The sequence below is a fragment of the Rhea pennata genome, chromosome 1 (genome assembly GCF_028389875.1).
Source record: "Rhea pennata isolate bPtePen1 chromosome 1, bPtePen1.pri, whole genome shotgun sequence".
Classification (NCBI taxonomy): domain Eukaryota; kingdom Metazoa; phylum Chordata; class Aves; order Rheiformes; family Rheidae; genus Rhea; species Rhea pennata.
This window is the reverse complement of record NC_084663.1, coordinates 182948030-182969355: the sequence shown is the minus strand read 5'-3', so window position 1 is coordinate 182969355 and position 21326 is coordinate 182948030. Positions and strand designations below refer to the sequence as shown.

At 34.6% G+C, this 21326-nt stretch overlaps 1 protein-coding gene across 11 annotated transcripts in view; it reads right to left on the bottom strand.

The window, feature by feature from the left end:
- Positions 1-1186: 1186 nt before the first annotated feature.
- Positions 1187-21326, bottom strand: part of NAA16 (N-alpha-acetyltransferase 16, NatA auxiliary subunit) — a 70809-nt gene continuing 50669 nt past the window's right edge. For all 11 annotated transcript variants that reach the window (XM_062566934.1, XM_062566936.1, XM_062566938.1 and 8 more), the window contains 11 exons: positions 13106-13178; positions 12701-12870; positions 12173-12325; positions 10593-10721; positions 9848-10061; positions 7512-7705; positions 6672-6780; positions 6032-6130; positions 4786-4929; positions 3164-3261; positions 1187-2881 (listed from right to left, as the gene is read on the bottom strand). In XM_062566934.1, coding sequence (XP_062422918.1) covers positions 2681-2881; positions 3164-3261; positions 4786-4929; positions 6032-6130; positions 6672-6780; positions 7512-7705; positions 9848-10061; positions 10593-10721; positions 12173-12325; positions 12701-12870; positions 13106-13178 — 1584 coding nt within the window. In that variant the 3' untranslated portion in view covers positions 1187-2680. The remainder of the gene's footprint in view (positions 2882-3163; positions 3262-4785; positions 4930-6031; positions 6131-6671; positions 6781-7511; positions 7706-9847; positions 10062-10592; positions 10722-12172; positions 12326-12700; positions 12871-13105; positions 13179-21326) is intronic.

Genomic DNA, 21326 nt, shown 5'->3' with positions numbered 1-21326 from the left:
AGGTTAGCTGAGTACATTTTAAAGTTTAATAAATTGAAACGTGAAGTACTGATTCAACATACAAACACCACTACCATTTATATTATATACTCCTATACAGTGGTTTTACACATGTGAGAAAGGTGAAGTCTGCTATAGAACATTTCCTCCAGGAAGACTTAACAGGCCTGTTAAGCTTGATGCTTTTATAATAAGAGTCTTGGAAAGACATCAGATGTTTTCAGAACATTTTAATAATAATAAAAACTTTCCAATGACATCTGTTATTCCGCATTACCCTTTGTTATCCTTCCCATGCTCCCCTAATCTATTTTTGCAACAGTCTATCCAATTGTCAACATCTGTTATTCCAAGCAGTTTGCACCTGTGATGCCAGCCTTAAAGAAAACACAGACAGCTTATTTGTCTCATAAGAAAAAAGACAAATACCCACAGGGTGAAAGGAAAATCAATTTTTACATTTTTGGAATCCTCAAAAGAGCTCCTAGAACTCTACAAGTCTAAAAATCAAAGTCATTAATCTACTTTCTCAAGTGACAAAAACTGCTGAAAAATTACTCCAGGTATTTTTGCTGGAGTCTGATTTAAAGCATCAAGCTAGCGGATTCCAGATGGCTCAAATGCGACTTTTACCCTTCTTTCACTGCTGCAGCCTTCTTTCAAAGGCCTAGATTCAACCTCTAACAACTTAAAGGGTCATCTCTATGCAAGACAGAAAGACTGAAGCAATTAATGTCTGCCCCTTCCACCAGCCAATAAAGTACTTGTGGGGTGCAAGTGAAGCAAAACAATCAGGTTATGGTCAACTACCTTTCCCTGCTTGAGATACCTTTGAACAAATTGTTCTACAGCAACTGACATGGTGAATATGTAAAACAAAAATGCCTTAACCTGTATTTCTCAGAGTAGTATGTTTTCTACATGCGTATCAATGTGCTAAATACACTTTTTTAATCAGAGAGTTCACGTTAAACCTTCAGTGAATGTACAGGTGAGATACCAGTCTTTTCTGGATAAACTAATGAAACAGGCTGAAGTTTGATGTCCACAGAATACGCAAAAATTCCAAACCAAAGGCAAGTGTGTACAAAATAATTTATTACAGCATAACATATGTTGGCAATATTTTACAGTGTTTTCCATTCAACAATTTTGAATCTAAACAGATGACACACAAAGGAGACAATTTTAATTAGAACAGTTTATTTGTCTTAATAAAATCCCCTCTCCATGAATCTGTATTTGCCTTAGAGGGGCTAGTTAATATTACTGAAATTATTTACATTGCAGTGAAATAAAAACAAACTGATTGAGTGATTCCATTACAGTTTCCAGAAAACTGATTTTATGTACAAGCCACAGTATAGTTATGTTTTGATAGCAGTTCTTATAGAATGTAAAGCTGTCATATGTAGCCATTTTGTCCAGCAATATTATGCTTTAAATAGCTATATTAGATTTAGACTTCCATTTTGACGTGTTGTACATTTAATAGTTAATGCACCAGAATACAGAGTAAGAAAAGGTTCCTTGTGATTTGTAGTCAGCCTCTTTGTGCTCCCTTAAATAGTTTTTTTTTTTTTTTTTTAATATAAAAACACTCCTCCCATACTATTTGCTTTGCAGCACCTAAAGCAATAGTATTTAGGCAAGAGAAGTACTAGTTTCTTGGCCATGTCTGCAGCTAAGACTTTTAATGGAGGTAATACAGTAAACTTACCAGTGAATTTTTACAATGTAGAGAGAAGAACCATATTCCCCATTACTGTACCTTATGCATCTGCCCAAAACTGGAGTAGCTTTTTCAAACTAAGTGTCAATACATGAACAGATGGGAAGAAATCAAAAGAAAGAGGAGGAAAGTGGAAGATGAAACAAAGGGCAGACAACAGTGTCAAATTCATTGTATTTTCGGGGAAATGCTTGAGAATACTCAAAAAGTTAAACTGCCCATAAACTTAAGGAAACAATAACTATAGAACACAAGGTAGAGAGAATATAGTTTTCAGGAAAAAAAAAAAAAAAAAAAAAAAACTTTGTTTTTACACAAACCTAATCTTCATATCCATCAACACTGGTTCCATATAAGACACACAACTGACAAAAGCATGCAAACTGCCAAAACTTCCATTGTCACTGTGCTCCAAAAGGAAACCAAACTGACCAAAGAAAAATAATAAAAAAAAGGGAAAAAAAAAAAAACCCCAAAACAGTACAGATGAAGAGGATAATTCAAGCAGCACTTCATCAGTCTTAATCTGCTAAAAACACTCAGATGATAATTTTATTAACAAGATATGATCACATTTATATGCATATGTAGCAACACTTAGGTGAAAGCAGTCTTTAATATCCACAGATTTTTTTTTTGTTGGGGAGAGCTGATGGAATATTAAAAGACTTAAAACTGTACATGTATAAACATGAAAAATGCTGATTAAGGATAATGTTCACATAAATATTGGCAGTTTTTGTTGGGAGAAAAAACAAAATAGCATACTCCATTTCATTTTAACTATCCAGATATTTCATTTTATACCTGTTAAAGATATTTGAATACAACCTGGAAAAGTAAGCCTGATCTGTACCCAAGTCAGTCCGTATGTGATGAGAGTCAGAGTTTTGTATATATGTGCGTGAGTATGTATAGACACACGCATAGAGGCTTGCACACACTACTTCAAATTTCATTAGACAGCACATCATGGTTAATGGCTGTGTGGTTCACGGATGCAATGCTGCTATCATCCTCGTTTGTGGCAGGCATAAAGGCAGATGTAAAAGGAAACAGTTTATGGCATGCTGCTTGATATTCTTCACATTGAGTGTGGCAGCTTCCAAAACTGCCATCAAGCAGTGCCTCAGAAACCTTTGTTAATGTCTAAAGAAACAAAAGTAACAGTTAATAAATACAACTTACAATTGTTTTATTACCAAAAAGAGACACAGTTAAACGATACTGGCATGAGCAAATTCAGGTGCTCTGTTGGTATTTAGATCTCCTACAGTTAACTAGAGAAAAATAACATTCTTTCAAATATTATGAAAGAATACAGTTCTTTCAAATATTATTAATTTATCACTAAACACAAAGGATGTGTACTTAAGTACATGCTATTTAAGATCATATATACTTTCAGCTCTAAATAAAACTATCTTTTACCTTCACATTTTTGTCTCTCATATTTTTATCCAATCTTGTAGCAATGGCAATAGCTTTTTCTTGTCTTGATTTGTCCAGGAAATACATCATCTTTGCACCTATCACAAGAAAGAAACTAGTACTGAGATATTAACACCGCTAAATGCAATCCTGCACATATACACATGGAATCTGAAAAATTATAAATCAGTGTGAATCAGGACTTCTTCAATACATCATATTTTCCTGCTTTATTATCATTTAACATTAATGAAACTAAAAGCTATTTTGTAGTTCATTAGGAGCATAAGGATAGCTAACACAAGAAATGTGCTTCTACAAAAATGAAAAGTTAACCAAGGACATGTCAAAACAGTCAGGAAATAAATGTAAACAGTAAGTTGATGACTAAGCTCTTCAAATCAGCAGGCAAAATAAAATCCATCCTACAAATCAGGAAGTGGTTAAAAGACATTTTCTCAGAGATGCTCTGAATTATTTTGAAAGGTACTGGAGTTAGGTGAACTGACAGAACAACTAAGTTATTGAACAATTTTGGAACGCATTCTAGAAGAACTTCAGACTAGTATGTCTGTATGGCAGAAGGTAAGGTCAACCAGAGCTAGTAACCTGGAGCTGGAAGAACTAGCTTAGGTACAGGGAAAGCAATGATGTAAGTTTGGTGCTTTGCCTGGACTAGATAGCATTGCTGAAAAGTAAAACTGTGTTAATGTGACTATACAGCTTCTTGGACCACAAACAATTCATCAGAACTGGCCCAGTCATCTTTGCAAAATACTGTGTTCCTCCTTATACCATAATTTGATTTAAAATCCTACCTTAACAAAAAGGCAGGCATGCCATTCATTATCCTTTCCCGAAAAACAAAATCCAGACACAGTGTACTACACTATCTACTTTAAAGAGCAGAAGTCTTAAAAATAATTTCACCTGAAGTTATGAAAACCCTGAGTGTAATGTCTCATTGTTGTTCAACTTGCTTCCCCAGTTATTAAAATTTCTTTTCCTAATCAATAAAACTTTACCTCTTGCATTTTTTTCATCTGAAAGATTTCAGAACAGAAATTGCAAGAGTGAATATATTTGGATTATCACTGTCAAGACACATACTAAATTCAACTTAGTTACGTTTGTTTAAAGTTATGGAGGTCATGGTATAGAAGTTTAAAAAAAGGCTTAAAAATCTGTTTATATTTTTTCTAGTCATTATATTTTTATTCATGATGTTGCTACATGACAAAAGTACAAGTAGGAACAGAAGTATCCCAGCTGATAAGGGAAAAGCATCACTTGTTAAAACAAAAATCTTTTCTATCAGAAGGGCTAAACACTTACAATTTATATTTTCTAATTATTTCAGCACTGGGAGCTTCAACAGGAGATATGACAGTGCTTCCATGTTTGATTATCTGTGGTGGTTTGGTGATTTATTCATGCTTTTTAGAGCTGAGAGGCATGTTCCTCATGCAGCTAATAAAAAATAACTTTAACATGGGGGAAAAAAACATCCAGAGTTTCTAGTTCATTCCAGTTTATGTATGATTTGTTGAATGCAGAGAAAGATACACATTTGAATCACTTAAATCATATTATTTTCAAGAACATGAAAATATTAAACAAACCTGATAGCTGGTGCTGAATGGAGGTAGCATTGTGTTTGAGAAACTCTTCATTAAAACTTTCCAGATTTTTATAAACAAAGATTTTCTGCATTTCTTGAATTAGGACCTTGTTCACAATTTCAGGGAGGTTACTATGATCAGATACTAGAAGGGGTAAGGTAAGTGGGAGAGAAACAAAGAAGTCACATAAATGACATCAGAAAATACTGCAAAATAATAAACATCACTGCTAAACAATTACTACTTTTTTCTGAGTTTGTATGCAGAAAGAAATGTGATAGTTCAAAACGGTGTTAAAGTCACCACAAGCTGACTTTGGAGAAACATCAACTGATGCTTGATTCTGACTACATTTTTTGAGTAACATTCATTTTGCATATGTGTATATACACACACTGCAGAAAAAACACATTGCTAGTCAAGAGTGATTTTATCTATCACCTAGTTTGGGATGAAGCCAGCAAAAAATATACAATCAGCTTTCTTTAATGCTGTGTCATGTACCAATTTGTTATTTATTTTATTTCCTAAGAAATCTTCAAGGCTTTAAGTCTGACTTTTAAACTGATTAATGTGACTAAATAAAATACTTGATTTGGTAGTGCTTCTTCAGAGCAAACAAGGTAATGCATTTAAGCAATTATAATCTCCAGCGTGTTTGTTCATGTTCTATGTATTTATTTTTTTTTCCCATGTCACAACTATTACTAACAAACTTCTAAAAGTCTAATTGCATTTAAAATGCAGGAGAACAAGCATTTATATAATTTCATAAGTTTAACTGATATTAAGCGCTCAATAAATGCATCCAGATGCATCTGTAGATAAAGTATGCATAACAGCTTCCTGCCACGTAGATCTTCTGTTGCCTAATACAAACCAAAAAGTAAGATTCTGACTGAAGCAAAGCATTCTCCTGTATCAGCCTTTCTTAAAGCTTGTAAAATTCGAAGGATCTTTGGAACCCCTATTCCTCTGTGAAAGTATGAGGTATGAATACTATGAGGTACTAGGTCCACCTGGTGGATTAATGAAGGAAGGAGTATAATACATACATGGGACACTGCATAGCACAATCTCTATTTCCTTAGGTAATACCCCCAAAATAAACCATATATGTTTATCTGTCTGGCTGTAAGTTTGTTTTTGAAGAATATTTTTACATCATATAACATCCAGTTATGTCCATGAATATATTTCACTTTCCATATCCTTATGTATACATATGTATTTCCTGCATACATACCAGCTTTAGAGAATTTAATCAAGCATTCATGTAGCCACGGGTTATTACTGTTGATAGCAAAAGCTCTTTTGACAGACTGTAACATTAAAAGAAACTTTCCTGTGGGTAGGCAAAAACAAAAACATGCTGAGACTAAGAATATGTAACTTTTTGCATCTATTTGTATGAACTACTATTTTATTTAGTAAATCTAGCACAAACATTGGAAATATCAAGTCCTACACAGAACTGGAAAGAAGATACACCTTTCTGATCCAAATTACTTAAGAATACAGAAGTCTCTACTGCTCAAACTCTGGCAACACTGCATAAGTAACTCCACCTCACCTCCACTCCCCCCCCCCCCACGATGCTTAAATTCACACTGTAAGTAAATATCTTTTACAGTGTTTATTAGTGTATACTACCAACTTACTTTGCTCTTAAAGTAAACTACTGGTGGCTTAACAAAAATGACCTGTCATTGTGAGCTTTCCCAAATATCTCCTCTATTAATTCTTGATATGATGCAAGTCCCTGCTTAAGGTAGAAAAGAAGGTATCCATTCCAAACATTAATTTTGGACTACAGTTGGGTAACACAGGCTGCCCTGAAGGATTAAAAGTCTGTAGAGTAAAAATAAAACTATGCAATACTTTACCTTTTCTAAAGTATATTTCAAATGCTAATAGATGTGTGTCTATGTTATCTCCAATAAGATTCTTAAGTGGTATAAGGAATTTTATTGCTTCCTCTAATGGATTTTCTACCTGTTTTAATGAAAACACACATAAAGTTAAACCTAAAATAAATTTCAGACAAGAGACAGACTGATGACAGCTTCTGATATCAAGAGCATTTAAATCAGAGGCTAAATGAGAACTGCTGATAGCTTTCTCAATTAAACTGAACAAAAAAAATTTTTAACAGCCAGATTTAAGAGTACTTACTCAAGATTTCATATTGAAAAAGGCAATATCATTGCTAACTGTGGCACTGCAATATAATTTGACTAGCTGTATTATAATTTAGCATTTCGGTAACAATTAAATATGACCAGCTGACAGAACAAGCTTGACCTTCAAAAATTAATCTGATAACAGAAATAGTTCTTTTTGCTCAGAAAAGTGCTGGCTCAAGTCTTCAAACTCTGTACTACAATCACATTTCTGTTATTTTTCCCTATTTACTATATGTAACCCAATAGAGTCCTTTGGACAGGAATTATTTTTTCATTCCATTTCTGTCTTAATGAGTAACATTGGAACACCTAGAATTTAAAGAAATAATATCACTATTAATATTGAACTTTACAAAATTAGAGGAAAAATTGTACTTTTCAGTATAAGTAGAGGTAAGACTAAAAAAATATATTCTTGCATGCAAAAATGATTTTATAAGACTGCTGGATTCTTTTAGAAAAACCTAACAGCAATCCCATATTATAGGTACCCTTATCGTAATTGCATGAACTCAATATAAGGAGTAACACCATGCTAACCCTTTCTAGTTTTTCAGGAACTAGCTCTTCCCTGGGTCCACTAGTTTCCTCTTCCTCTTCATCTCGCTTTTTCTTTTGATTCTTTTGTTGTCGCTCTCTTTCTGCGTGTTTTCTTTCCTCTTCAAGTTTTGCTTTCTTCTGTGCTCTTCTTTGCTTGCTAAGCATTTTCTTCAGTTCTTTGGCTGAGAGATTTTCTACAGATTAAAGGAATAGATAATCTAACCTGTATTACCAGAGAATCAGTATTCCATAAAAAAAAAAAAATCTTGTTTCTCTCAAACTACATGCAGATGCTACTATGCTCCTTCTCCCTGCAAGAAAATTACTTACTTTTACAGCAATTTCCTTTCCATTTTTTACTCTTGCCAGAATACGTCACTGCATAATCCAATATTACTATTCTAATACTATTTACAGCACACTTGTTCTTGCATATCTTCTCTTACATAGTTAAGCCTTGTATAAGCCATGAATAAGCCTTAAGTATTTGAAAGTTTAACTACTACATGAAGTTGTTACATCTATACAAGTTTTACCTTCGAAAAATAGACAGTGGTTTTTCTCAAAGGTAAACTAAGCTCTTCATTCTAATAATAACCAGAAACAGCATGACTGACTTACATTCTGTATTAAAGCAAGTCTGCTATCTTTCCTGAGGGTGTCTACATGACCAATATGCAGCCAAATATACAGTGCAGAAAGTGCATAGCTAACTGGACACAATCAAAAACTGTGATATTGCTTGGCACTGAGGGGGAGGTAAAATATTATTATGTATTAATAGGGCCATTATAAGAGAGGTCAGGCTGCTTGCTGTGTTCAGATTTGTAGACTGGACTAACACGTAGATAAACCAAAGAGGTTTTTCACGCAAAAAGTAGTTGCGTGAAATCAGAATAAATGAAACATGGTTTCCTACGGGTCAGTGGGGAACCTTCAGCCTTTCCCATTCAGTCTTCTTTCTTACTTCCCTGCTGTCACATTGACCTGACTTGTTTTGCTGGAAAAAACACCACAGTTTCTGCCAGTCAGTCGTCTTTAGCACTTCACTGAGAATATCAGCTGTACCAATGCTGTGGGCATGAAACAGAATGGGCTATTAAGGGGCTAATGCATCCTTTTGTGGCTCTGATAGCATCATTACCTCCACCAGGCCTGTGCTAGGGCCATCTAGTGTCCTAAGACTTGGAAGTGAGGAGCAGCAGACCTTTAAGTCCTTTTTACCCCACTGACACAGTGCTGTGTTCTCTGTGGATAAGACTACTCAATCCCAACTCAGAACGCCTGCATAAACTAAGCCTCTACTTACTACTTCTAGGGCTCTTCCTCAGCTTGGATAGACCTCTGTTAAGATCCTGTCACACACCTATCTTACATTACATACAAAAATACAAAATACATCTTCTTATATACATACATATATACATTTATGAGAGATAAAGTAAAATTTATTACTTAGTTCTAAAGTAAAGATAAAATTGTACTGGTAACATTTAGTGGCATTTTTGGTTTAGTTTAACTTTATTTCCCATGTCAAATCTCCTTCCCCTTACAAAAAGCCATATATTAATTTTGTCCCTTTTATCAACATTGAGTGTTGCAGCGATTGTGTAACATTAAATATACTAGCTACCGTGCCATGAAATAAGCAGCAATTATTTAGCTTTAAAAAAGAAAAAGAAATAGTAACAGATTTGCCAACAAGTCCTCAGATTTCTATACCACACCTAATAGGTTTTCTAAGAAAAACTGCTTTCCATTTAATACTAGTTTCAGATGATTTCTCAAATGTATTAATTTTGCTAATACACTTACCTATGTAGTTTTAAGTCCCAAAGTTATGTGAAAAAATAATGAAATGCAATGCAGTGCTCACTCCTATTATTAGATCAAGGATTAATTAATTTGATGAAAATCCAGTTCTGACAGCAACTCATAGATTGCTTTCCCACAAAATATATCTATCACGTTTTGCAATTGATTTTTAATGACATTCAACTATCTTCTGGTTAAACGGACCTTTGATAAATGGCTAAATTCAATTTAACTTTTTCCTCTTAGATTCTGAAATGCCACTCTTCCCAGATACTCCAACTATAGTTAGGTTCATTCCTGTACTAACTTTACAAGACGATGAGAGAACAGCAGAGAGAAAGCAAGCCATAATATACTATCCATGATCTCTTTTCAGTTACTAATAAAATCATAAAAGACAGAAAAATGGAGAAACTGCTGTACATTACAACTGATACTGATTCTACAGCACGTAACTTATTTAGCTTAATAAGTTTTTATTTGTGTCATACACATATGAGCCTCCATTACAGTCTAGATACCTGAATTCACTTCTTGTTCTTTGCTTTCATTGGTAAGAGGATTATCATGTAGCTTCAAGTAGATTTCAATTGCTGATCGAGCAGCCTTGAAATAAAAGGTATGTTTCCTGAGCACATCTTCTAATCTCAGAAGGTCTACATAGGCACGAAGAGTCATCTTTCTCATGCAGTATGTGTGGAAGTCAAATTGATCATCTGTTATCTCAAAAAAATGCTTCAAGGAAGAAAAAGAAGAGTCTTAGGTATTATTCTGGCTTACTTTATCTCCATTTAATTAAAATGGATAATAAAGTAACAACTGATAATTATTTACAGGTAATATTTTGATAATATTGATTGTCCAACAGAGCCTGTCAGTAGTGAAAATATCACCCCAAAAAATCATATTTTGCTTACAAAAAATTTAAAGAGATTATTAAAATACTCTTTAAAAACAAATGAAATGTGATTGTTCTGATAAAAAGTAATTAACAAAAGACAGCATAAAGTTAATGTCACATTTCCTATATGAAACTATTTGTACATTTTACGTTCAATCTTTTTTACTTCAAATAACAATTCTTCAAGTAATAGCTAGGAGATTTGTTATATAAAACATTAAAATATAAATTACTAACCAGTTTTAAAAATCATTATCCTAGAAATTTTACACACAAAGAAAACTATGCTGAGTACATCAGCAAGTATTTTCATCAATGTATGAGAAATCCTGTGGAAGAGAGAGATTGTGTTAGCACCTACTTACCCTCTCTACTTCGTGACATTTTTTCAAGGCATCACCATACTTCCCAAGTCTTTGATAAGCTGCAGCACATTCAGTCTGGAACCACATACACTGCATCTCATTTAGGTTTTCCATAGCAGATGTTCCTTCCTGAAATAAATGCCATTATCACTTTTTGTCATTGTATTTTACTAGTTTCTCCTTTTAGTTATGGCTACTAGTTTCAGGCTGTTAGAAGGAAACAATCCTTCAGCTACTTGGAATATAATATAAAATGGCTATAATCTTCCAGCTGCCTCAGAGTAATACCTGTGATGCTCTATGTTCCCCAAAACAAAGAAATAGATAGTTATCTGTTATCTTTAGATAAATAATTATCTGAACAGGGTAGGAGTCCCCCTCTCTCTCTCTCTCTCTCTCTCTCTCTCTATTTAAAGCACCTCATGCTTATATATGCAGCCCTACTTTTATAAATTGAAGACTTTCAAAATTAATGTTATTTTCTGCCTCCATTTTTAGCAAACTTTTTTTGTTTCTCCTTTGTCAGAGAAGGTGCAACCACTAGTCTAAAAATCCACAAATACACTTACCACTTTTTCCTGTAGTCTGAAGACTTTCTAAATTTGTTTAGAACTAGTTTGCTAGCCTAAATAAAGTTAGATTTAAACTTGATGTTTTATGAAGGGGAGAAAAAGAATTCTGACATATTCTTTATAATTCCAGTGTTCTAGATCAAGAACAAACTGGAAGTGAAGTAAACATGTTATCAGCAATGCTGGCCACCAAATTCTCAAAACAGCTTTTATACAAGGAAAAAACAAGTCAACTTACAACATTTAATTTTTCATATAAGTTGTTTAGGATGAGATTTGTCCCATCTTATTGCAAGCATCTATGTAGGGTTCCATTTTTTGCTCTGGCACCTCAGCCAAGAATACATGTCGAGTTCTAGGAGGCAGATTTTCAATGGTTCCTACAAATAACTAGATAGCTCAGACTCACTTTCAAATGTTTTCTCACTTGAGATCAAGAAGAATTAAGGAGTCCAGTTTATGCATATGCACCAGGAAATTCCACCAACTGTCTTCATGTTTAGTTACATAAGTATTATGGAAACCTGGCATATCTAAATTTTGTTCAAAGTCAAGAAGATTATAGAATTTAAAGTGCTTACCCTGCCTTCTAAGAATAGTTTTCTTTATGAAATTTTATTCTGTAGCAGTAAAGAATGAAATATTCAAGTCCAAATTACATGCACGTTGAAGTTAAATCATTATATATATTGTAGCTTGCACATTCCTGTACAGTTAGCTCAGACTGCATTACTGGAAAACAGTAGGTTTTGCAAACAACATATCTAGCAGATACATTTCTACAGAGGTACTTACAATTATGGCATTACAAAAGTACTTCTGGAAAAGTATTTTTGAATAACCATTTGTTCAGTATTTACTGGATTTCCACATACAGTTTTTTACTACTAAATAAAAATTATGACAAGTATATCTTAGCAATGGACACTATTTAAATAGATAAATTTAGCAGAATGAAAAATATAGTGTCAGAGGCAATTTTCTCTTCATTAAAGCAATCTACCTTACCCTAGTGAATTTAGAACACATCTCTTCTGCATCTTTCACCATATTTGCCCGCAGCATGTATTTTGCACATTTAGAATTGATAAATCTGTCTGCAGTATCCAAAGACTGTGCTTCATCCATCCATTTGGCAGCTTCCTTGAGATTACCTACATGCTATTGAGAGAAAGTGAATAGTTGACTGTCAGCATAAACCTGATTTTGACTGACTACTGAAATCCACAGTTACTGGTATTTCTCCCCTAAAAAATATCAAAAATACTGTATTATATCTTCTCTCTCCTCCTTGCCACTCCCAAAAATTTTTTTTGAAAATAACTTGTAGCAAGCTGTGACTTGCTCTGAGAAAATCTAACAAAACAAAGGGGTTTTCATTTTCTTACTGACAGAACCATGCACAAAATGACCCACACCAAAACTAGTGCCCACAACTATCATAAACTGAAATACTATCCACACATTCACACTAATTTAATAGGGGCTTTCTTTTTTAATAATTTATTTACTCCAAATGTCTACATTAGCTTTTACCTTGTAAATTTTTGCTTTTAAATAGAACAGTTCTATTAATGTTGGAGTGCTTGCAATTGCAGCATTAATGTAATCCAAGGCCAAAGAACACTGGCCAAGTTTGTCAAAGTGCTGTGCCAGGAAATATCGAACCCAAAGTAGTGTCGTTGGAGGCTCTTTTTCTCCATTTTCTGCAACAAAACACACAAAATCATAGTAACCTGTAAGGCTGAAGACTTCATCTGCAAAATATACACAAAAAGGCATGAAAAACATAGTAAATGAATACATTATAACAAAATTGCTGAAAGTTGTAATAACTATTTTCTTGCAAAACGTAGCAGCACTCCAAAAATTACTGATAACTGCTATATAAACAATATTAGTAAACACAGTTTAAATTAACATAAGTGTAAAGAAACTTACCACATGGACTAAAAAGGTCACAAGTTTTCAAAGAGGCTTCATAACCAGTAACAAGTTCTTGGATTGTGGAAACCTATATTTAAAAAGCATCAACTTAAAAGATTTGCTTTACTATTGTATATACAGAAATTAACAAGTATCACTAAAAATATTGGACAAAATTTGAGAATCAAGATAGTTACTTTAGAACAATATTTGAGGGATCCTCATATAATTTACTTCACCTTTCATATGCTATCTTTGATCTCCCATTTTAAGTGATATGGAAGGGAAAAGGTGTCACTATTTTCAGCAATAAGCTGCCAAAAATTAAGTGCATTTGATCAGTACCCTTCATAAAAGGTGTACTTCCCTTCTCCACCCAAATACATACAAGTTATTTGTTTCAATTTGTATAGTTAAAAACTATTTAACAAAGGTGTTTTGGAGAAGACTGAACATGACCTTCTCATACGAATAACATAGAATAGACTTCTGTGGTGCTGGCTGGCTGGCTATGTACTACTACAGAACAATTTCTTTTTTTCTTTTTTCAATGTGTTAAGAAGGTATTGTTGCCTAGAAAACTGAGGGCATCCTGTTATGTTACAAAATAAAAAGAAATAAATTTAAGGCTAATACTTTCTGAAATCAGACCTCGTCAACGATCTCACTTATTGAACACTGCAAGATGGAAGTCCCAAAATTCAGACATACAATTTTGAATTCACACTGTACAATACACAAGTGTTAGTATCTGTGCATTTCATAACAATGAACTGTTCCAATTCATCATTTTACATGTGCCTGCAAGTCTAGCAAGTAACATGCTTCTCACAGAAAGAGAATTGGAACTAAAAAAGGAAGAAATATAATCTTTGTACATACTCCAGACGCTGAATGGACTTAAAAATTAGATCTTACTATGAACATAGGGATGGCTACATTCACCAACTAGATTTTTACTATCTATAGATTTCACCTAAAACCTCAATGGATAAAAATAACATGATCCTATGTGGGAGGAAAAAAAAAGTTAGCTGCAAGAATAAACCCATAAAGACTGGGGAGAGTCAGCAAAATCAGGAAAAAGTAGGATTTGATAAAGCATGCAACACTGCTTAAAGACATACTTCTTACAGGAGAGAGAAAAAAAAAAACTTGTTCTTGAAGATAAGTTTTCAATCTGACAGGTACTACTTTAATCAATCTAATTTGGCATAATAGGCAAGAAATGCCAAATGATTGTTTCAAAGAGCAGAGAATGACACACAAGTCACACACAGCCAGCATAAAAGTCTCAACAGTGTAACAGAATTTATAAATAAAGTCTCATGAGAAATACTGGTTTCTGGTTAAAAAAAACTCATCAAATATATAAAAGTATTACTAGACTTCAGATAATTTCATAATTATAAAGGAATGTTAAGAAATCAGCAGTAAACAAAGGCAAGTAACTGAATTACATTGCTCTTTGGCCTCACAGATCTGTTTGCTAAAAGAAATCTTAAACCTCCTCATAAAATCCTTGAAAATAAGTAGTAACCATCTCTTCAGATAGCAAGCTTGCAATATATATGTAGAATAGCAGAGGCTGTATTTCCTTACTGCTTTTCACTGCAACTTCACAGTACTCCCAAACTTATTCTCTTCTGGTACTAATAAACTCAAATTCCTGCTGTGATCAGTCAGCTTTGCTATACTGAAAACAAACTGCACGTAAAGGGGGGAAAAAAAAAAAAGAAAAAGTCTATTGCTTTAAAAAGACCGCATACACACGCCTCCCAAACCAAACTCTGAACACCGATACCAATTTTTGCTCGACTGTGAGAAGGCCATGTGGCCACCAAAGAGCGGTCTCACCCTGACCCCTGCGCTAGGGCCAGGGCTCGCAACTGCTGGTAGGGTTATGACTGACTGACCACCCTGCTCCACCATGGAGTACAGACACTCACGTGCTTTTTCCAGCACGAAGGGGGAGCTGGCAGACCTGGGGCTATGAGGAGGTGTGAACACCACTTTGGCTTGCGGAATGGTCTTCAACCAGCTTATGGCAACAGTGAAATCAAACCCTCTAATCCTGCTGTGATAGCAAACTGCAGCATGAAAATAGCAAAAGATGCGAAGTTCCTCCAAAATTCACAACTCTGCAGTGGTTTTGGCTTCTACAGTCCAAGGAAGCATGCTGGAATTGTTATTCTGAAAAGTAGTTTGAACAATGTATTTGGATAATACTGTAAGCATTCAGTGAAAGCAACAACTACAAAAAATATAAATCAGTTAATTAGATAGATTAGATTATTGCAGACATTCTTGATGAAAATATCTGTTTCCTGTGACTACTCACTCAGAAAAATCATTCTTTTTCCTTTTTTCTACTTAACGACATTTGCTTCAGTCTCTTGCTAATAAATTAGGAAAATAATTCTAGGGTCACATGCCACTTCAGGGCTCGATAAACACTCTGGAAATACTATCCTTTGCTACTCTAATTCCTGTGTTCAAAGCAACTACAATTAAAGCACTAAAATCTGTGTGAAATCTGGTTTATCATCTCCACTCTGTACCACTGTTCTCTTAGAGGCATTAAAATTCAGTATTTCTAAAAAAAACAAAAAACAAAAAACCCCCCAAAACACTACAAAATTCTTCATGAACATCATTTTTAAATTTCTAAAAGGCAAACAAAAATCTGGAAATAATACCATAAGACTGACCATGATTTAATTTCAAATGGTACTATTTCAGAAAAAATAGTTTCAGTCATTTCATTGCCACGTATCCTGAAAAGGCTTAAGGTATTACAAAAGTCATAGCAAAACCCGAGATTTGATTATGACAAGAACGAGGCCAATTTCAAGGCCACTAAATACCACAGAGACTAAATGCTTGCTACTGGTGGAAACATCTCTTTACTTAAAACATGAAGAAGCTTTCATATCTTACTTTGGAAAAAAAAAAAAGAAACAACCCCCAAATCTTTTCCACACAAGCTGGTTAAATACTCATTCCTTCAAAGTGTGTGAAATAGTAATTTTAGGTATTTCTAAATACCTAATATTTGCTTCATCTTAAGATTAAAATTGCGTGCACTCATAAACCAATATGGATTCATGACAGTTATGAAAATCTTAGAAGTTAAGAATGCATCTTACACACTCTGTACTACTTGTAGTAAAAACTCCACAAAAGCTAGAATGATCTTCAGTAATCCTTAGTAATTTATTTTCATTGCAAGGATAGTTTCATAACTTACGTTATCTCATAAGTTATATCTTCAGATGAGTATTCGAGAAATACAAACTGAAACTGGAATAACTATCATACGTACGCAATTGTGTGCATACATACTCACACATTTTATATATGTATTTTTTTCATTTGTTGTAAGCAAAAAAATTTACTTAAGCCTAATTCTAGACTACTTTGTTCTGTGAGCATTAGCTTTTACTCATCAGATCATCAATATTGCAAAATACATTGTATCCTCTTTTGTAAGGGACAGCACAAGGGGAAATTGTTTTCCTCATAAATGGTTGATGGCTAGAATTCTTCTACCGTCAAAGCTATTACGCTGGCACCTATGGACCAGTCATTATTGGAAAAATTGGCAATGTTACACCATACACCAAGCGACTCCTGCCACAGAAATCTTTCCTAAGCTAGACAAAGTGAGAGAGGAATAGAGCACACGTGCACACACACAAAAACAAACATGAGGATAGAAAATGGGATGTTAGGACTACAAAAGTCTGATAGTTTCAAACTTTGTTTACTCCGTGCAAAATATAAGCTGAATGAAATGTCCAAGAAATAAAAAGTAAAGAGGAGAGCAATACAGAAAGGATTTTAAGAAGAGAACACATGGATCAAGGGTGAGGAGAAATATTTAGTGGAAGAAGATGTAGTTAAAGCCAAGAACTCACCAGCACAAAGATTCACATTTTTCAAAGAAAAGGCTCAAGAACTCTCTGCATTCATTAATTTAGTAAAAATATCACAGAACAGTTGAACTTGAGAAGGACTTCTGGAGATCATCTAGTCCAACCCCTGCTCAAGCACAGTCATCTAGAGTATGTTTCCAAGGTCTGTGTCCAGACAGCTTTTGAACATCTCCAAGGAAGGAGACTCCACAACCTCTCTGGGCAACCTGTTCCAGTGCTCTGTTACTCTCACAGTACAGAAGTTTTTCCTTGTGTTCAGACAGAATGTCCTGTGTTTCAGTTTGTGCCCACTGCCTCTCGTCCTATCACTGGGAACCACTGAGAGGAGTCTGGCCCCATCCTCTCTACCCTTCAGATACTTACACATGTTGGTAAGTTCCCTCCTCAGTCTTCCCTTCTCCAGGCTGAAGACTCTCAGCTCTCTCAGCCTTTCCTCATATGAGAGATATTATCTCAGTAGCCCTCCACTAGATTTGCTCCAGTAGCTCCATGTCTCTCTTGCACTGGGCAGCGCAGAACTGGACATGGTACTCCAGACACTGTCTTACTAGGACTGAGTAGAGGGGCAGGATTACCTACCTTGGGGTAATCCTTGAGGTATATATCCTAATATTACAGTGGTTGGGCAAAATATTTTTTAACAGACTTTTGTTTCAATGACAATCTTCTGAAGAATACTACTGTATTTCAGTCTTCAATAAAACCACAACTGTAAGGAAAGGAATTGAATATAATTCTCAATAGCAATAAAACAAGAGGTTTGCAGCATACTATATAGTGGCCAGAATTAAGCTACTACATTTAATGGCCTATTCCTGAAAAAAAAAAAAAAAAAAGTGACTGATAAATTAGCAAGCTTAATCGCTAAATTTAAGTATTTTTTTCAGTTACTGTAATTGTATGGCAATTGTAAATCAGTAAGAAATTATTAGTGTTTCTATTGCACAAAGATTAAAATATACTGTAGTTACTTTCTGAAGCAATAAGCCTATTTAACATTAGGCACAGACTTGAGCCACTGCCTTCTAAATTCCTAGGGTATGATTAGAGTCTTACCCACACTGTTTTCAAAGGCAAACCACCAGAAAGAAAATTTCAATACTACTTCTGAGATGTCAAGGTTTCAAGGTGCATCCATAAAGATGTCTAAACAAAATATGCTCCTGATCTGTAGGTACAGATAGAAAGGTCTTTCTGTGTTAAGAAAATTTGTATCTGTTTTAGTTATGTATTAGTGTTGAATCTTCAGGTGAGTCCCAGAAATTTTTTTTGAAAGACATGCTTCATTTTATTAGAAAAAAATCATTGTTACTATAGGAGAGGACTTTACTAATACAAAGATCATACATATCTGCACAAATGAGACATGCTTTGAACATCACCAGCAGAAAAAGAGCAGACAAAACAGTGTGGAAGAGTGAAAACGGAGATGTAATATAAACTTGCTCCTGTGTGCTAAGTGTGTTGCATGACATTTTAATCACTAAAATGGCCCATAAACATCACACATCAAGTGGATCACTTACAGGTATTAAAGCACAGTAAGAAAATGACACTTTAGAAAACCACTTTGACTGTTTCATTACAGAAAGCCTCAATCATGCATACTGGAATCTATTTAAATATTTTGCATGCTATCATTTTTTAAAAATGTAATTTGTTAAAGAATAGCTATTCACAGTTCTGTACCATATCCAGTAACTTACATTTATAAAAAAAAAAAAAAAACTTTTCCACTGTGAACATTATGACTTGTGAAATACTATACAAAATTTAGACCTTTTCTGCAGCATTTGCTTTAAAAATAGTTAAATGATAACCACATGTATTTGTGTTCCCAGTACAGAAATCTGTATTTTACCTACCCCTACAGATTTGAATAGCACTACTACTGCTTACTCTAGCCGATGAAGCAATTCTCTTTTTTCATCACAAGCAAATTTCTCTTGAATTAGATGACTACTTATTTGAAGACGACTCCCGGAGACCTAAAAAATTCATCTTAAAGGGTAGCAAATAAATGTCTCAAAGCTAAATAAATTAATCCCTTTGTTTCCATCTCAAAGTATAGTTCAACTTTGACAGTAATTCCCACCACCAGCACAGTAAAAGCTGGTGGCACTTGAACAAAACTTTCTGGTTCCCTGAGTAAGAACATTTCTTATTCAGAAAAAAGAGGCAGAGCTGGAGTTTGAGACATCACTTTCCCAGCAGAGCAGAAGAGATGTTGACCAGATTTTTTTAAAAAAATCCATTGATAATATCTATGAGGGAATTTGAAATACAGTCACATTTACCAAATGATCTAAGAACTGTTTGCAACTTCCTTAGTTATAGAATTCACAAAAAAAAAAAATACTGTAATAGATCTTCAGAAGATTCATTGTGTTCTGGAAAAGATGGATAGATATAGACTGGATAAGCAAGTTGAATGACAACTATCAAAGTCTTTCAACAGTAGTAGGCAGTAGTAGGCATTTGCCCTGGGCCAGAGGGAAGGGAAAAAAAAAAAAAAAAAAAAAAAAAAAAGTTGGCATTACCAGATAGAATCCCTGTGATCAAATTACCAGGAATAGCTTTCACAGAGAGAAACAAGTATCTAGTGCACACCCTGAAGGAACACTTTAAATTCCTTTTGGGAAATTGATTAAAATATAAAAACTTTCCATAAAGCGTTATGACAATAGTTGGAGCCCTAACACATTATCTAAGAAACAAAAAAGGTGCTCAAACAGCAATATCAATGGCCCCTGCAGGGTACCTATGAACTTGGTTCAAAGGTAAGACATGCATGCACACACACACAAAACCAGTCAATACTATAAAGCTGAAAGCTGCAGGAGTTGATCCCTCAACATAACGAAGGGAAATTACATTAAGAATCGGTTCTGAGCTTCCTCTCAGTGCCATTTTAAACAGCAGCTTCCTCAGAAACACTGTACAGCTAAAAAAAACCCCAAAACAAAAACAAAAACCCTCTGATACAATAATGGTACAAGCAAGACCACCTTCCAAAATAGTTATTTCCTGGTGGTTTCTCTTTCAAAACTCCCTCTGCCCACAGAGATGCCTTCACAGCCTCCCTTTAAAGGTAAAGGCATGGGCACACTGTTGGCAAGGAACCCGGACCCCCTCGCTAAGGCTCCTCGGGAGCACTGCACTCGAGGATCCTCCTTTCGGAGCCGGTTAGGCTCTTGTCCAAGACACAACACTGCAACGTGGAGCCTTTGTCCTTACTAATACAGCGTCTTAGATCTGAACCTTCAGTTCTGAAAGATACTTATGAGTGGAGATTTTTTGAGGCAACAGGGGCACACATTTTATTATTGTATCACATCTAGTACAGCCTTACTACATAGGTTCATTCCCCTAGAATGAAATACCACTAACTTTCTGGGTAAAAAGACCGAGGAGAGGGAAATTTCAAGTAAAGAAACTGCCAACTAACTCAAAAAAAAAAAAAAATCACATATTCAAACTAGGAAAAAATAAGAAACCAGCAACTACAGATTAGAAAGAAGGTTTCACTACAGCCTAACACAGACAAGAAGCAGTTCCATTTAGAGCCAAGAGGTGATTGGCACGAATTGAGATGGGCTTTTTATTGAGGCAAAGAACAGAGCATACCAAACATGAGCCAGCTGGCACATTTGCACTGTACAAAAGGTCTGTGTTTAGCTCGTACAGGGTACCCATGCAGGAAGGTACATATGAGCAAACACCTAAGGAAGAAATTCAATTTCTTATGGCTTACTACTAAAAATTAAACTAAAAGAATATTTAAGATCTCAGCAGTGTTAACTCTTGATATCTTAAATGGTTCATAGAAAAACCAAAAAAGCTCTTTAGCAAGCCTCACCCTAGTAAATTTGGGTTTTTTTAAGCAATTTTCCTCTATCATTTCAAAAATGCCCCATCTCTACTTCTAAATATGAGATAATGACATTCCAGGTTTGTCAGTGTAAAAAGGAAGGCAGAAAGAGGGTACACAGGTTTTTGAATATCTTCAATTTTATTCAAGGAAGTGGCATACTAATGCAACATGTTTCCTTAGCATCACTTGAAAAGCTTCTGCTCCAGAGCTTATTGTATAACTGATACAGTTCAGTGCCACCAGGTAAGGTGAGAACCACAGAATAAGCCCATAGAGAGAGATTATTTAGGTAAATTACTCCCACTGTAAAAGACTATTTACCCTCCTATAGAGAAAATTTCCCTAGCTTATATTTTGCAAATAGCTAACACTGAGTACAATAAAAATGATAATCAACTAAAAGATTTTTTACAACCTCACACTG